This window comes from Rhineura floridana, chromosome 1 (assembly GCF_030035675.1).
Source record: "Rhineura floridana isolate rRhiFlo1 chromosome 1, rRhiFlo1.hap2, whole genome shotgun sequence".
NCBI lineage: Eukaryota > Metazoa > Chordata > Lepidosauria > Squamata > Rhineuridae > Rhineura > Rhineura floridana.
The window spans coordinates 14,171,303-14,186,088 of NC_084480.1; the positions used below are offsets into that span (position 1 = coordinate 14,171,303).

Below are 14,786 nucleotides of genomic sequence, written 5' to 3' on the forward strand. Positions count from 1 at the left end.
TTGAATAAAAGAATTCCACCCTTCCTAAATGACCTTAATATCTCTCATGATTTCAGCATACATCTTTCATGAAAGATGGATTTCATTTGCTTTTCTCTCATTTTAAGGCCAGTAATATACTTGTGGTTTAAAAAAAAAATCCCAGATTTAAATTTCTGTTTCCAGGGGCTACAGCCATTTTTATTTTCTACAATCCAATTTAAAAATGGCAAAGGAAAGTGATTTCAAATGCACCATAAAACTAGCCATTCATGGTCAAAAGAGAGGCCTTTGATATATGATGCATGTATGGAAGCTTTCTATCCAGTCCAGAAATCACAGTGGCCTCCAGTAGAGTTTCAAAAAGCACCTTAAAAATACAACACAAGTAATTTCCTGTTCAACTTCCCTTTCAAGTTGTGGAATTGTTTTTTGTGTGCAAACAGCAGAAATAAATATTCTGGTTTTGATCACCATAACACACTCATATACACAGAGTCAGAATGTATATGCCTCTCCCACTGAACTTTTCAGAACATTTAATCTTCCCCAGATATTTTACAAAATTCTGTTTAGAGCAATGCAACAGTTAATAGTGCTCAAACTTTTGAAGACCATGTTCCCTGAATGTGGGCTCAGATATACAAATGAGATAAGACATTAATTAAACAAGGTTCCTGTGCATAGGCCGCTCCCTTAGACCAGATTATGCATCCAACGAACCTAGCAGCAGCTACTCTGGCTGGCAGCAGCTTCGCAAGGTCTTGGGCAGAGAGGGATCTTTTCCCATTATCTGCCACCCAATCCATTGGCCATGCCAAGGTTTGAACTTGAGACCTACTAGATGCTCTACCACTGAGCAACAGCTGAATCTCCTCTTGCTAGAACTTTCAGGATCTTTTGCTCCTGTTTGAGGGATAGAGGTAGGAGACCTCAGCCCAGGGAGCAAACAACAGCCCCCTCAATGCGGTCTTCAGGACATCACCAGGCTAGGTGTGACTCTGGACATCACCAGGCTAGGTGTGACTCTGTCCAGGTCACAGCCTTCACCAACCCTCCTCAAATGTTTTTGCCTGGTCAGCATGGGTCTTTGAACAGCAACATTGCCTCCTGATTGCCTGGATGGAGATGCATGAGAAACTTAACTGTACCAAGCTAAGAGTCACATCCGTTGCTCTGCTCAATTTTGCCCTAGCCCAGCCCACTTGGCATGCAACCACTGGCTCTCTCTGCCCACTGCACATCAGCCCTCAACGGAATGCAGCCCTAGACAGCAAAACTTGCCAAGTATTCAATTGTTTTCTCGGGGCGGTTTACAAAAAGAGAGGCGGGAAAAAACTATGTAAATAAAAAAATGAAGTGGGAAATAATGCTCAACAGCAGCATTGAACCATCAGCAGGATTAAAGCTGCATCTGAAAAGCTAAACATTAAAAAGTTCTTCCTAAAAATTAAGATCAAGGCCAAGCAAACCTGTCTGGGAATTGTGTACAACTGGGATGCCGTCAGGAAGGCCCTCTCTCTGGCAGCCAACTACTTTACCTCAGATGGTGGGCCAACCCCAGGAGACCTTCCAATGAACATCATAATTATTTTTATTTATTTATTTATTTTGTATCCTGCCCTTCCTCCCAGCAGGAGCCCAGGGCGGCAAACAAGGCACTAAAAACACTTTAAAACATCATAAAAACAAATCTTAAAATACATTAAGACAAAACAGCGCTAAAAACATTTAAAAAACATTTTAAAAGGGTTAAAAACATTATTAAAAAACATATTAAGCGATTAGGTACACAAAGTTTGGCATTATTGAGGGCCTCACACCTGCAGTTGTGTGTTCATTAATGCCTCAGGACTTGAGGTTTGCACCCACCAGCAATGCTTTGAGCCTTCACAAAACTCCCAAGGCTGTTCTTTCATCGATGGATTGACCCTTGACTTGGGACACGGTTTCAAAAGCTTCACTTCCAAACAGACCTTTCTGTAAGGGCCTGGACGAAGGACTGGTCAGTAAACTTGAGCTAGCCAGGACACTGACCGAGGAGGATTTAATAGAAGCCTCAGTTGCATAGAGTTCAGTTTTTGAGTCCTCTCAGACCCAATTTAAGCATGCAAACTGGCAGCCTTTTGACACAAGAAAAGGTATGAAGACAAGCCTGTTTATAGAAAGTAATTTGGATGCTTCAGCATGCCAGCATACCCCCCCCCCATGCATTTTGCATTGATTTTGGCTCAGGCAGGGATAGGGAACCTGTGGCCCTCCAGATGTTGTTGGATTCCAACTCCCATCCGCTTCAGCCAGCATAGCAAATGACCAAGGATGATGGCAGCTGGAATCCAGCAACATGCGGAGGGCCACAGGTTCCCCCTCCCTGTGCAACAAGGGTGAGGCCAAGGGAGATTTATGGCTCCATCCTTTGTCTGCTGGAAATCTTATTTCAAAGCACCCCTTGTTTTTGAGATTACCAGGGTTTTAAGTGGCTTTTAAAGATAGCGCCAACAACTATGCTTTTAGTGATCATAGTTGAACACAGGCCACTATTTCAATAGAGGGACAGATGAGAGCCAAGAATTTCCTTCTCCCCCCTCCCCCCCGTTTTGAATTGTTCCTCATCTTTAGACAACTTCCTTTGGACAATTCTGTCCTGCTTGTGCAAGTTGTGCATTAACAAGCTCTGTATTTATCATTGACAGTTCAATGAGCTGGAGCCCCTGCTAGGAAGGGGGACAGTGTCCTCAAAAAACCAGACAAACTGGATTAAATGAGCAGCGCACATCAGAACAAATTTCAGCATGTGCTCTTGCAGGGTATCGTACCAGACAAGCTGGCTATAAGGTCTCTGACAAATGCATAGAGTGTAGACACTGGCCCACAGCTCAACAGATTACACAATTTCCCTTAATATGATTGGAAATAAAAGTTGTCACTAACACACAAATTCCCATCTCTCAGATTTTTTTAAGGCTTTTCACAAGAACAGTCACTGGCAAAAAGCTCATTTCTCAAAAAAAAAAAAACACAAGACCACTGCAAGCCATGGATGAAGACATTGTTTACCAACTTTAATAGGTAACTGGTGCTAAGCACAACATGCGTAAATCCCTTTCCTGTGTGCCAACAGCTGAAATTTTGTAGGATTTGTCATTATTGCCAAAGAGCACCGTGACAGGAAAAGGAAGAAAGGAGGGTAGGAGAGCAGTCTGTGTAGGGCAGGTGTGCGGAACCTTTGGCCCTCCAGATGATGTTGACCTGCAACTCCCATCCACCCCAGCCAGCATGGCCATGGTAGTTCAGCAATATTGTAGGGCTAAAGGTTCCTCACACCAGGCGTAGGACGAAGGCAACCTGAGGAAGTGAGAAGCACCAAGTACAGTTGCTCCATCTTCCACAATACCTGGCTTGCTTTCAAACTTACTGCCATGCCACTATAAAATTAACTTAGTTCCTCGAGTGAAACTGGGCAAGAATGTTTGTGATTATAGACTAACAGCCATGTCTACACTGATGCATCAAGGTCCTTGGAATCACTCCAACATTACACACAGCCATTATGCTTTCGCACATGCTAGACAGCGAAAATGTTTCATGTTCTGAGGCAGGAAGAAGATGGTCAATAGAATTGACGTTTCCATGGGCAGGATGCGAACCCTGGACATGAACTCAAGGGTTGTTTTTTTTAAGCTCACACGCTTTCCTCCTTTTGAATGGCAAATCTGCTCCCATCCCATCCACGTCTCATTGCAAATCATTTTGGGAATTGTCCTACCCCACCCCCCATCCCGGTTTCAAAAGAGCTTTGCCCTACAGCACCAAGGGGTGGAGGATGCTGGCCAACAAGTATTAGTCCCACCGACTAAGACAACTAGGTTGGTGCGGACCAGGGAGAGGGCTTTTTCGATCGTGGCCCCCACCCTCTGGAACTTACTTCCCTTTGACCTTCGGCATGCCCCCTCCCTGTTGACTTTTCGCCGAGCCTTGAAGACCTAGCTCTTCAGGCAGGCCTATGGGATCTCTGGGGTGGGTTAGGTTTTATACTGTATTAGCGTAAGATGGTCTTTAGATGAGATGTTATGACATTAATAATGTGATGATTATGTATATAAGGAGATTGTATTTTATATTGTATTTTATATTGTACGTCGCCCAGAGTGTCCGTTCAGTCGGACAGATGGGCGTCTGCTAAATAAAATTTTATCATCATCATTATTTCAGACTCCCATAGGCATGCAGAACTTGTCACACAGTTTTGGATCCAGGACCTGTGAAATTTACCACTGGTATATAAGGCTCCCCTCTAAACAAACGAGGCCTGAACAGTGTTGCTGCATAGCCATTCAAACAAACCATGGTGAGAATTAAATTTTTTATTAGTGTATTCACATATTAGGCAAATGCAACACGCATGAAAGCTTATTTCTTAGGTTCACAAGTTCTACCAATACACTGTGCTACTGGTAAAACTACACAAATTGGTAACTGCTTCGCCAATTCTTTTATATTGTCCAGCCCACTTTGATTCCACCCACCCAACCCCAGGCTTGATTTTTTTTTTTTTTTGGTATTGCTCCTATGCCCTATTTATTATGGCATTAAAAATATCCACTGTCTTCTTCAGTTCAGTCAGCTGATTACAAAGCTTAACACTGGCCACGTTTGTTCTCAAAGCTGAAGTTGTCACTAGGTGTACTTACAAAGTACAATACTAGTGCAAATAAACAATTTGGGGTGGGGCGGGGGGAGGGAAGGAGAAGGAAAGAAAACAGACAAAAAAGGCAATCCTGCTACTGCCACAATAACAAGAGGATGACAGACAGCTAGATCACAAGATTGTTAGTAAGATGTATACCTTTTCAAGTCAGAATAACCCTTCTATACAGTTTCCCAACCCTTACCCAACCCAGACGTATCTGTAGAATATAATTCAAAATATTTCTTAAAGCAAGATTCAGATGTAGTGTCCAAGGGTTCACAATAACATGTACTACAGGGAGTCTTCTTTTTTTGGCTGGTCACAACACCCAGCTTGGGGAGTATGCAGAACTACTGCGCAAGATCTACCCCTTCCATCACGGAGGCTTATTAAGCAAAGCCACACGATTTTGATCTGACTAGCCCAGTAAGCCTGGTCAAGTTTTATGTTCAAACCCTTGTGGAAGGTACATTTCACTGTGTGGGAGCGAGGGAAATACTTTTAGATTGTAAACTTGGGAGATTTAGACTGTTATCTTTAAAAAATCTATCAGTGAAGCAGGATATAAGGATGGTGTGGCTTCTGCCACCCAAGTTCCTTCTACTCTGACTCAAACTGCTGCCTGGCACATATGGACTCCTGCTACACCAGGTGACGGCAGGTAAAAGGACAAAGAAAGGGAATTTTTTTGGGGGGGGGAAGAAGCCAGAGTTGTCTCCCCCACTTCTTCAATCGATTTAAAAGTGATTCAGACAAGTCTCTCGATTGCACCCTGGCAACCTTAAAAAAATGCTGAGTCCAAGGGAGTAGAGTTCAACTTCCGCATTCCACATACTCATCCCGGCTACATGGATAACTGAAGGTTCTTATGAAGGGTTTCAAGATGCAAAACGATCATCAACATCTTACAAGCTGCTTCGCCTGTTACTTCTGAAAAACACAGGCACTTCTTTGAATGTGAGCATTCATCCACACGAAGGTGATGATGAATCAGCAATGTACATGTCCTTCTTGGAGAAGAGAGATTCAGGAACTGCTCTTGGCTTCCTTGCTAAAGACTTATTTTACAATAGCTGCGTGCATGCATGCACTGCAGACCCAGCGTTGAAGATCTGGCAACACTTCAGACAGAGGGCTGGTGCAGACAGTTAAGAGATTGGAAGCAGGGCCTCCCCCCCTTCCACCCAGGTCTCTATCCCCCACCCTCCCTCCCCCCAGTTAAGCATCACCACAGTAGCGCTGTTAGGTAAGGTTAAAGCTTTCCTGATGTTCCTCTTAACCAGAATTTGAAACCAAGGTTAAGAAGACGCCACTGACAAGTTAACGTCGATTCCATTGTAATTAACCATCATTAAGGGTAAAGGGAGGAAAGCGTAACCCGCAGTCTGCTTGCGATCTCTTAACTGTTGCCAAGAGGCTGCACTATGTTACAGCTTCAGTGGCTTATTGGTGCATCTCCCACCACATCTTCAAACACAAAGGGGCAAGCTGGACCTCAGGGCCAGCAGCATCAAAGCACCCATCGCCGGCAACAGATGCCATTTCCCCAGATGGGCAAAGGAAGGAAGGAACTATTTTCTAAGCATGATTTTGGGAGAGAAGGGGGGGGAATGCAAAATTACATTGTACATTTCAGGCCTGTTAAGCATACTCAACACTCAAGATTTCAAGAGATGAAACCCAAGTATCTCTCCCACTCCAAAGAGGGGTTTAAGGTGACAGCTAGTACACTTGGAATAGTTAGGGGAGGGGGGGAGGAGAAGCTTTTCTGCATAAATTCTGTTATAGGACAGCGGAAAGCCTGCATATATATTTATATATAAAAATATAAAAAATATAGAGAAGCAAGAACTTGGGCTTTTTAAGAGATGGCTGCCTGAGTCAAATTGCTCTGCACATCAATGGAAATTAAAACTCGGGACAGCAGAATGGTGCCAAATGGGGGGTCCATGATACATTAACTGAACCATCCATGTTATTGGTAAACCTTTAGGACACTCAATTTATATATACCCAATAAAAACACCATTAAAGTCTTTAAAATGTCCCTCCCTCCTTCAGAAGAAGGTGTTTCTATACACTAACTTTTCATCTAGTATCAGAGTATAGGAAACAAAATCCACAAGGTGCTTTAAAATTGACGAGACCCTCAAGTGCTCTCACTCTCTTTCTCTCTCTCTGAATGTTTTGGATAGGAAACAGTTCATGGAGACCACACACGAGTTACTACGACAGACGAGCTGTTAAGATTTAAGTCTGTTGCCCAGACTTTGTATTTTAAGCCCTCAAGTAATGAGAAGGAGCTTTACGACATGCTGGAACAGCGCACTGATGGGGAGCCCATCTGAGTCAATACTTTATCCAACCACTGTAGAGGCCCGTTCAGGTGAAGCTCAATCCAACATGGAGTGCTTGTTACCGTTTGTCGCCTGAAAGGGGGAAAAAAGGGGGGGAATGAAACATATTGTGAAGCCAGCATACAAGGGCTTGATCTCTGGTCAACAATTAGCTTGCTTGTAGGGACACTTTAAGGTCACAAGAGATGATGACCCACTGCCTCAACCCCCTCACAGGTGACCCAATGGCAAGTCAGTCACTATAGGTGCCACTGTCCATTCCTTTGTTGGCTTTTGGCTGCTAACTGGCAACAGTTCTTGACGGCTTCCAGCCACAGAATGCCATTGTAAAAACAACCCATTCTTTTCAAAGGGGAAAAAATCAACATTGCAATTGAATAAAAACAGGTACATTTACTAGAGCGTGCATCAACCACAAAGATTCTGTTTGGACCCATCCAAGTGCTTTGTAGGCTGCCCTGTTTGGTTTCAGGGCCTTTAAAGTCTGTTTTGTCTCTTCCCTTCCACAATTCACTATTCGACAAAGCAAAACACAGGGATATCTTTCCCTCCTTTTGACAGGAGTAAATTAAAATTTCAAGCATACTAGCCCCTCCAGAGTGGATAATGCCAAACTATAAATAGGTTCAGCAACTTTTGTGTTGGCCATCTTAAAAGTTAGTTGTTGTTTTCAAAAAAGGAGAAACTTCTATAACTTTTTAAATCTTTGGGTGGAACTGGATGGAGCAATGCAGGCAAGGTCACATCCTCTGAGGGTAAGAATCCTGCCAAATTTCAGGAAAGCTGCAGTGATTTTCCTGCAAGAGCAGCCGTTACAGTTTTTAGGTGAGTCAAAAGAGAATCACTTAATGTCCTACTGTTTGTGGAAAACTGGTCTGAAAATTACAGAAGTGGCAGAGGTACTTCTGGATAATAAACCATGTCAAATTGCAGACAAGTATGTCCAGGGGGGGTGTGCCAGACGCCTTTACAGATGATGGCGAGGGGAGGGGGGCTAAAAGGGATTCATTTGCAAGCAAAATTATTCCCTCAAACTATGGGATGGTCCAGTCAATCACAATGGAGCTCTCCCTCTGTGCTCTCCCCATTAAGATGCTCCCAAGTGGTGTTATGCTGTTATGGGAAGCTTAGAGACATTGATTTTCTTCTCAGACGCTTGTTTCCAGCTTTTTTACACCTGGATTGCTGAGGCCCAGCAGAGTGTTTCAAGGCTCCTCACCATGAGTCACATCACCTCAGAGATCTTGCTTTATCTCTAACAAGCCAAAAATCCCCCTGAAGCACCCTGCTTCATTTCAGATTTCATCCAAATTAAATGCACACCTGTAACATCCATCTACTTTTGCAAACATCCAGTCAAAAGTGGACAGGATGCAAGGACTTTAAGGTCATCCAACTCCTTCAGAGACAGGATCCTCTCAAACCAAACATGGGTTCACAAAGTAGACTTATGAAACCAGAAGACATAATGATGGATTATACTGGATAGTTCTGGAACTCTCTACTGAAGTCCCCAAAATGTTACTGAGTCTATTGTAATTTAAATCAGCTTTTGCAAATCTGACATCAGCAACATGCCAGGGAGGGGGGGGGCGTACAAAGGGAGGAAGATTACCCAACTCCAAAAGTGGTATTACACACAGCCAAAGCAAAAAGCTTATCAGTCCACTTTACCTCAAGAAAATTCTTACATCATTCTGCCATGGACTTGTGGCCACAGATTAAGCCCAACACGAATCCTCCACGCTGTAATCACACGTGGCTATTTTACAAAGTGGATTAATCAGTGTGCATCCACGTCTTAAGAGGAGGGAAGAAGTGGTCCGCCAAACCCTGCCCACCAAGTCTGGGGCTTGGTTTTGTGCTGGCTGGCTAAGGCATTAGAAGCACCTCGGACGGCCAGTCCAAAACCCTCTCTGAAGAGGGGAAGCAGGGAATGGAGCCGTCCCAAAGCTGCATTACCCCTTCCCCCCACTCAAGCTCAAAGCTAAGGACGATGCACCTCTCATCACAGGATGATGAAATGGTTGGAGAGAAAAACAGAATGAAATATTGGGACAGCAATACAGGAAAGGGGAAAGGGTTCTTTCTGGATCCAAACAATCCACTGCTGTAAATCGGCATTCTTTCTGCAGATTTGGAATCTGCCAGACTGGATTTAACGATGGTTAGCATATACTGAGGAACAGCTTTGGGTGGCAAGGCCAGAAGAAAACAAATAGCCACAACCTCTGTATAATGGAGCATCAAAACATTTCGGGTTTCACATATAATAAAGAACATGACAACTTTGTTTAGGTCAATTGCCATTATCAAAAAGGTGTTCCATTTTATTTAATTGTGTCAAATATTCAACATGATTTGGAGCCAAAGTGGATTTGTTCTTTTTCCACAGACCTGTTAAGAAGAAGAAAAAAATCTGCCATTCGCCTTGGCCTTGACAGTATCTGGAAAAGCTGCTCAAGTTGAATTAGTAAGCAATTTTATTATCTAGGCCCATGTAAAGCCACCTCACTATGTCAGCTTTGATTAAATCCTCCCCAAAAAATAGTGGTAGGAAGAGGGGGAAATACTGGTTTGTGTCAATGAAAGATTCAAGCCCCTGCTCACTTCCAGAAATCTAACTGCCATTAAGCCCCCTGCCGGCAGTCAGGGTTCCATATTATTTTACAGGTTCATTTTATTATATTTCAAGCTTACAAAAGATACATCAATCAGGGTAGAGAACCCCTGGCATAGCGTCAGAGTTCTTAATAACAAACTTTGGAAGTTACTCCTTTCTAATTAGTGTTGCAGAGGAAGGAAAATTTAAAGAACACATTGTTTGGCTCCAGCTTACAACCTCATCCTTTAAGAAATTCAGTGAACCAATTTTAAAACGATGATGCAGTATCACACAATCCAAAGGTAAAGATTTAATAATGTTAAAGATTAAATGCAACTGTCCCCCATTTCCACCCCATTTAAGTTCCACTATATCATCTTCCTAAAGATGACTTTTACCACAGACTTGACTGGCATGTCTGTCCAAACAAATGCATATCTAAGATGATCAGACTGACTGTATGGAGAAAAGGGCACATTGGGTGAATCATACATTTGGAGGTGCGGGTGGGGGTAGGAAGAGAAGGCTCAAGTTGTACATAGGCCAGCAAGATACTCATTTTGTCACTACCTTTTTGGACCAGAGGGCCCATTTCAAATTTTGAGAGAGTGCTGGGGTCACTAGTCGCAAAATAGCTGCCATGGGGAGTGTGGCATAATACAAAATTAGAGAGCAGTCAAGGCGACGCTTTTCCCTTAATTATATTTCCATATTAGAAAAAGCTTGAACCGTTTAACATCTGTATGTCAGGCAGAAATTAAAAGCATAAGAACTCTGTTTTCCCCCGTGCCAATCCTAAACCAAAGCTAATGCTGCCATCCTGTACCCACTTATCTAGAAGTAAGCCCCATTAAACACAAAGAGACTTAGACATGAATGCCACCGAACTGTAAGTTAACTATACAGTGAATTCTTAATGAGTCTCTGGTCTTTAGTTGCGGCAAAACAGGAGACATGCCTAAGCCTCTCTGAAAAGTTTCACATTTGTCTTTTTTTTGGGGAGGGGGAGTTCTTTAACATTCACCCACACTTATTGTGTTAGTAGTATTTGCAGAAAACAACTTCTAGGTGGTACCTGATCTCAGGTGAACTCAGGACTAGGAGGATGCTGGTTGCTAGGGGGAAAGAGGAAACAAGGACTAGAGGGGAAAAGGCATAAACAGGAAAAGTGGGCTAAAAGGGATGGGGAAATAGCAGCTCTTTAGGGCCTCAGGGATTCCTACTGCCTGGTGTCAAAACAACTCTCTTATATCACAGCTCTGACTTCACTCATTGGTTACTAACATTGACAGGATGGAGTAGCTAGGCTGGCTCATTTCACATAAGTTGCTAAGAAGGGTACCTGCACATGTTGCTGCATAACTTTCTTTCTAGGAGGGCTAGAGAGTTACTTTAAAACATTTTTTTTAAAAGCTAAAATTGTGGGCTACCTGCTGGGGGCGCCACTGAAGGCCTTTGCAGGTTCTTCAGTTTACCCTTTTAACATCCAATATATCCCTGTCCAGCAACTGCCCTCCTCAGATGGGGCACTGCTGGGAATGCCACATGTCCAGAGGTGCGCTTAGTCTGTACCAGCAATCAGGCTTTTAGTGTTGCAGCTCCAGCTCTCTGGGATCATTTACCAGACAGACACCAAGAATGATGATGTTTAGGTGCCTACTGAAGACATTTTTGTTCAGGAAGGCTTTCCCTGAGGTGTAACCAAGTGAATTATGGAATATCAGTTTTGTATCTGATGAAATTGCTTTGTTGATTTTGGACATTGTGTGGTTTTATTGTTTCTAGAGTTTGTTGAATTGATTTTATTGTTTTTAGAGCTTGCGTTTGTGCAATTTATTCTTTTTATCTTGTACATCGCTTTGCTGGCTTTATGCTGTGAAGCATTTATACATTTTTATGATAATAATAATACATTTTAAATTGATGGACCTTTGGATATTGTAGAAGATAGTGAGCTCTGGAAAACACCCTGCTCTCAGTTCATGCAAGGTGCTGGTCAAGCCTGATGGGTCTCAATGTTTCCTGGCATGAACCAAGTTTCTCATCCCCTGTAGTAGTCTCTGAGAAGCTTCTCTACCATTACTGATTTTTAATTTAATTTATTAAATTTCTACCCCAGGCTTCTTCTCAAAGGAGCACAGCGCACCAAACAGCAAAAACAATTCCAATATTTTAAAAAATATATTTAAAAACAATCAAGTATCTTCATAGCTCAATAATTTCAAGGTCGTGAGGGACAATATATTTCAGTCTTCTAATGCCTGAGTGAACAGGAATGTTTGAAAATTCCTCCTGAATGTTAATGAGGAGGGAGACGGGGAGGGCATTTCATAAGTGGGGAGCCGCTTTGAGCAGATTTATATGGAAAAGCAGCATGCAAATCTGAATAGTAAATAATAAACAAACTACTACCAAGCCGGCCCTGTTGTTGGCAGCACCAAGGAGCAGTATGTACAGCAGGGCCTCCCCTGCCAATCCTAAGGACTGAGGTGGCAATCTTTTAGGTACTTGTGTCCCAAGCAGTTTAAGGCTTTGTACACTAGCAGTAACATCTTGAATTAAGCCTGGCAGCCAACACAGTGCTTTCCAGTGACACATGATCCCTTGGGCTGCCCCACACACCAACCTGGCAGCCACATTCTACACTAGCTGCAGCTTCTGGACAGTTTTCAAGGGCATCCTCATGTATAGCGCATTGCACTCATTGACAACTCTCAATAAGCTACCGAGGAGCCCTTGGGTACCCTGGAACATAGTTTGAAGCTATCTACAGAGCAGCTGGTTTCTTGTTTGTTTGTTTTTAAAGCAGCAGTAAATGTTCGATTGTTACACTGATAGGCTAATTTGTACATGGGACGTTCAGACCTGCAATCACATACGAACCTGCAATTACACCCCAGCTGCAAGGCAGTTCTGCTAACAAAGAGAGGAAACTACTATGTACCTGTATTCAGCTCCCCATCCTTTTACAAAACTCATCCTTATGGTACACATTCGAGTTAGCTGATACACGGCTTCAAAGCCCTGATTCACAGACTGAGCCAGAAGAGCAGCAAATTCCTGGTTATTAAAGATCTTCAGGTTGCAGCCTACCAAAAAAAGAAAAGAATTATCATTACCACTAAGTTACCTTAATATTTGAATGATTCAATGCCCCACTTCTTTTAAAAACAGGTTTTCCTAAGACATTACAGCAAGGCAAATACTTTTTTAATACACTGAAATAATGGGTCTCTGTCGGTTATACACATCTTACCTGGTGGGATTTTGCACACGGTTGCAGGATGCCAGCCATATCTTTGATTACAATTGGGGCTCTGAACAAAGATTGCACTATCGCTTAGGCACTCAGCGAAAACTTCTCCTCCGATGTAATACAGACGCACTCCCCTTCCTAGAAAAAAAAACAGTACAGTTGAAGTCTACAAAACCCGACACCCCAGCAAATGAAACCGTCTCATTTACGCAAGCTCTGATTATTTATTTATTTTCTGGATGCTTGTGCTCTTCTAGTTAGCATCTGGGATGCTGCTGCCGCTCAGTTAGTTCTCTGCTCATTCTTTGTATGTTTTAATATGTATCATTAGCAGTTCTGCAGGCCCAAATGACGTTATAAACGTAGAGTTCAGCCACTGCATAAGTGACCTATCATACTGCTCTTACTTAGATGAAGAAATAACAAAGTAGGATCAATTAATTAAAAAAGAATGCAGAACAATGAACTATTTTTCAGCAGATGAAGGAAGCAGGTAAACAGCTGAATTTGGGGCTAGAAGCATCTACCTATGTGCCGTCTTGTCATTTCCACAGTGGCATTTCTATTAACGTTGGAGAGCAAGCCTAGGCAGAATCTTTCAGAGTTTGATGGATCCGTAAAGCCATCTACAGTAAGTGAAGGCTGCGACGCATGGAAAGTTTCTCCCACTCTCTGATTTAATTCATAATATGCTATAGAACACCAAAAAGCAGGTTCGGAATAGGTAACTGGCTGCAAGTCTGGAAGGAAAACAGGAAGAATTCTTGTAGTTAACACATATTATACTTCTACATCTTTGGCAATAGTTAGCTAGTCATGGCTACCATCCTCTAGTTATGTTCCTTAAACTAGGCTATTCTCTTGCCTTTAGTTAGATTATGGTTGCACAATATGGTTGATGCAGCTTCCTTCACTGGCTTCCTTCACAGAGACAGAATTGAAGGCACATTCTTGTCTGGAATGCTTGGTGTGGCCAAACGCTTTAAATCCAGCACGCTACACCTTGTACTATATGAGACATGCTTCATGATATGCCTTCAGCCATCTCTACGTCGCATGTTTCCCATGATCTGAAGAATGATTCCATGATATATCATTTCATTACTTCTAACACTGTAATATTCAAGTTTAAAGGTTTCTAAAACATCAAACCAACCATCAGAAAAATATTAATACAAGATGATGAATTAACTGGATATTTGTTCAACAGTGCACAGTTTTCAGGGAACTCTATAGACATTCTGCAGGTATACATGTAACTGCAAGTATACAGTGTGGCGTTAACAGACCAACCTAAAAAGACTCGGAGCAAATAATGTTTGCTCCTCCCCCACCATTTCACTTCCCCAACTAGGCCAAGGACTAAAATCAGGCAATTCTTTCCTTTGCATTTATCAATGGACAGATTATTTCTACAAGAAAAGTGACATGGTACTGCACAGCCCAGGGACTGCTTGCAAAGACCGTGCTAACAGAAGGATATGCCTTCATAAACATCCCAGAGACACAGCAAAGAAAGACAGGGGGGAGGGAAATCAATGAAGCAGAGTGGCTAAGTGACTGAGCTATGAACAGCACAACCCCTGGGGCAAATCTCACCCCAACCCTGAACTCACCAAGCAAGGCCCTCCCAGCCCCAGCTCTCCCGTCTAGGATATGGCTAATACGGACTTAGCATGCAGGATTATTCAAAGGGTTGCCGAGAAAGAATGCAAAGCACCTTCAAATTTCTCAGAAAGGGCTATTTAAACGTTTTAAGTATTGTCGTTATTTTAGTCTTCAAGGATGTGTCCAAAAGCCATTCTATATAGTATTCTTCTTTTTAATTTATATGCTACCTAATGCCCAGATGGCTTCTCAGCAGTTTAGGAAGATAAAGGAGGAGACGCAGGACCAGCT

The 14,786-nt window shown here is 42.7% G+C and overlaps 1 protein-coding gene across 6 annotated transcripts in view; it reads right to left on the reverse strand.

Annotated features, from left to right (window-relative positions):
- Window positions 1-4,328: 4,328 nt before the first annotated feature.
- SMAD2 (SMAD family member 2) overlaps window positions 4,329-14,786 on the reverse strand; it is a 61,095-nt gene continuing 50,637 nt past the window's right edge. For 5 of the 6 annotated variants that reach the window (XM_061614103.1, XM_061614064.1, XM_061614074.1 and 2 more), the window contains 4 exons: window positions 13,415-13,627; window positions 12,888-13,025; window positions 12,576-12,720; window positions 4,329-7,098 (listed from right to left, as the gene is read on the reverse strand). In XM_061614103.1, coding sequence (XP_061470087.1) covers window positions 6,975-7,098; window positions 12,576-12,720; window positions 12,888-13,025; window positions 13,415-13,627 — 620 coding nt within the window. In that variant the 3' untranslated portion in view covers window positions 4,329-6,974. Of the gene's footprint in view, window positions 7,099-10,697; window positions 10,747-12,575; window positions 12,721-12,887; window positions 13,026-13,414; window positions 13,628-14,786 lie in introns of those variants that run through there. The other variant, XM_061614112.1, reaches the window with a different exon arrangement.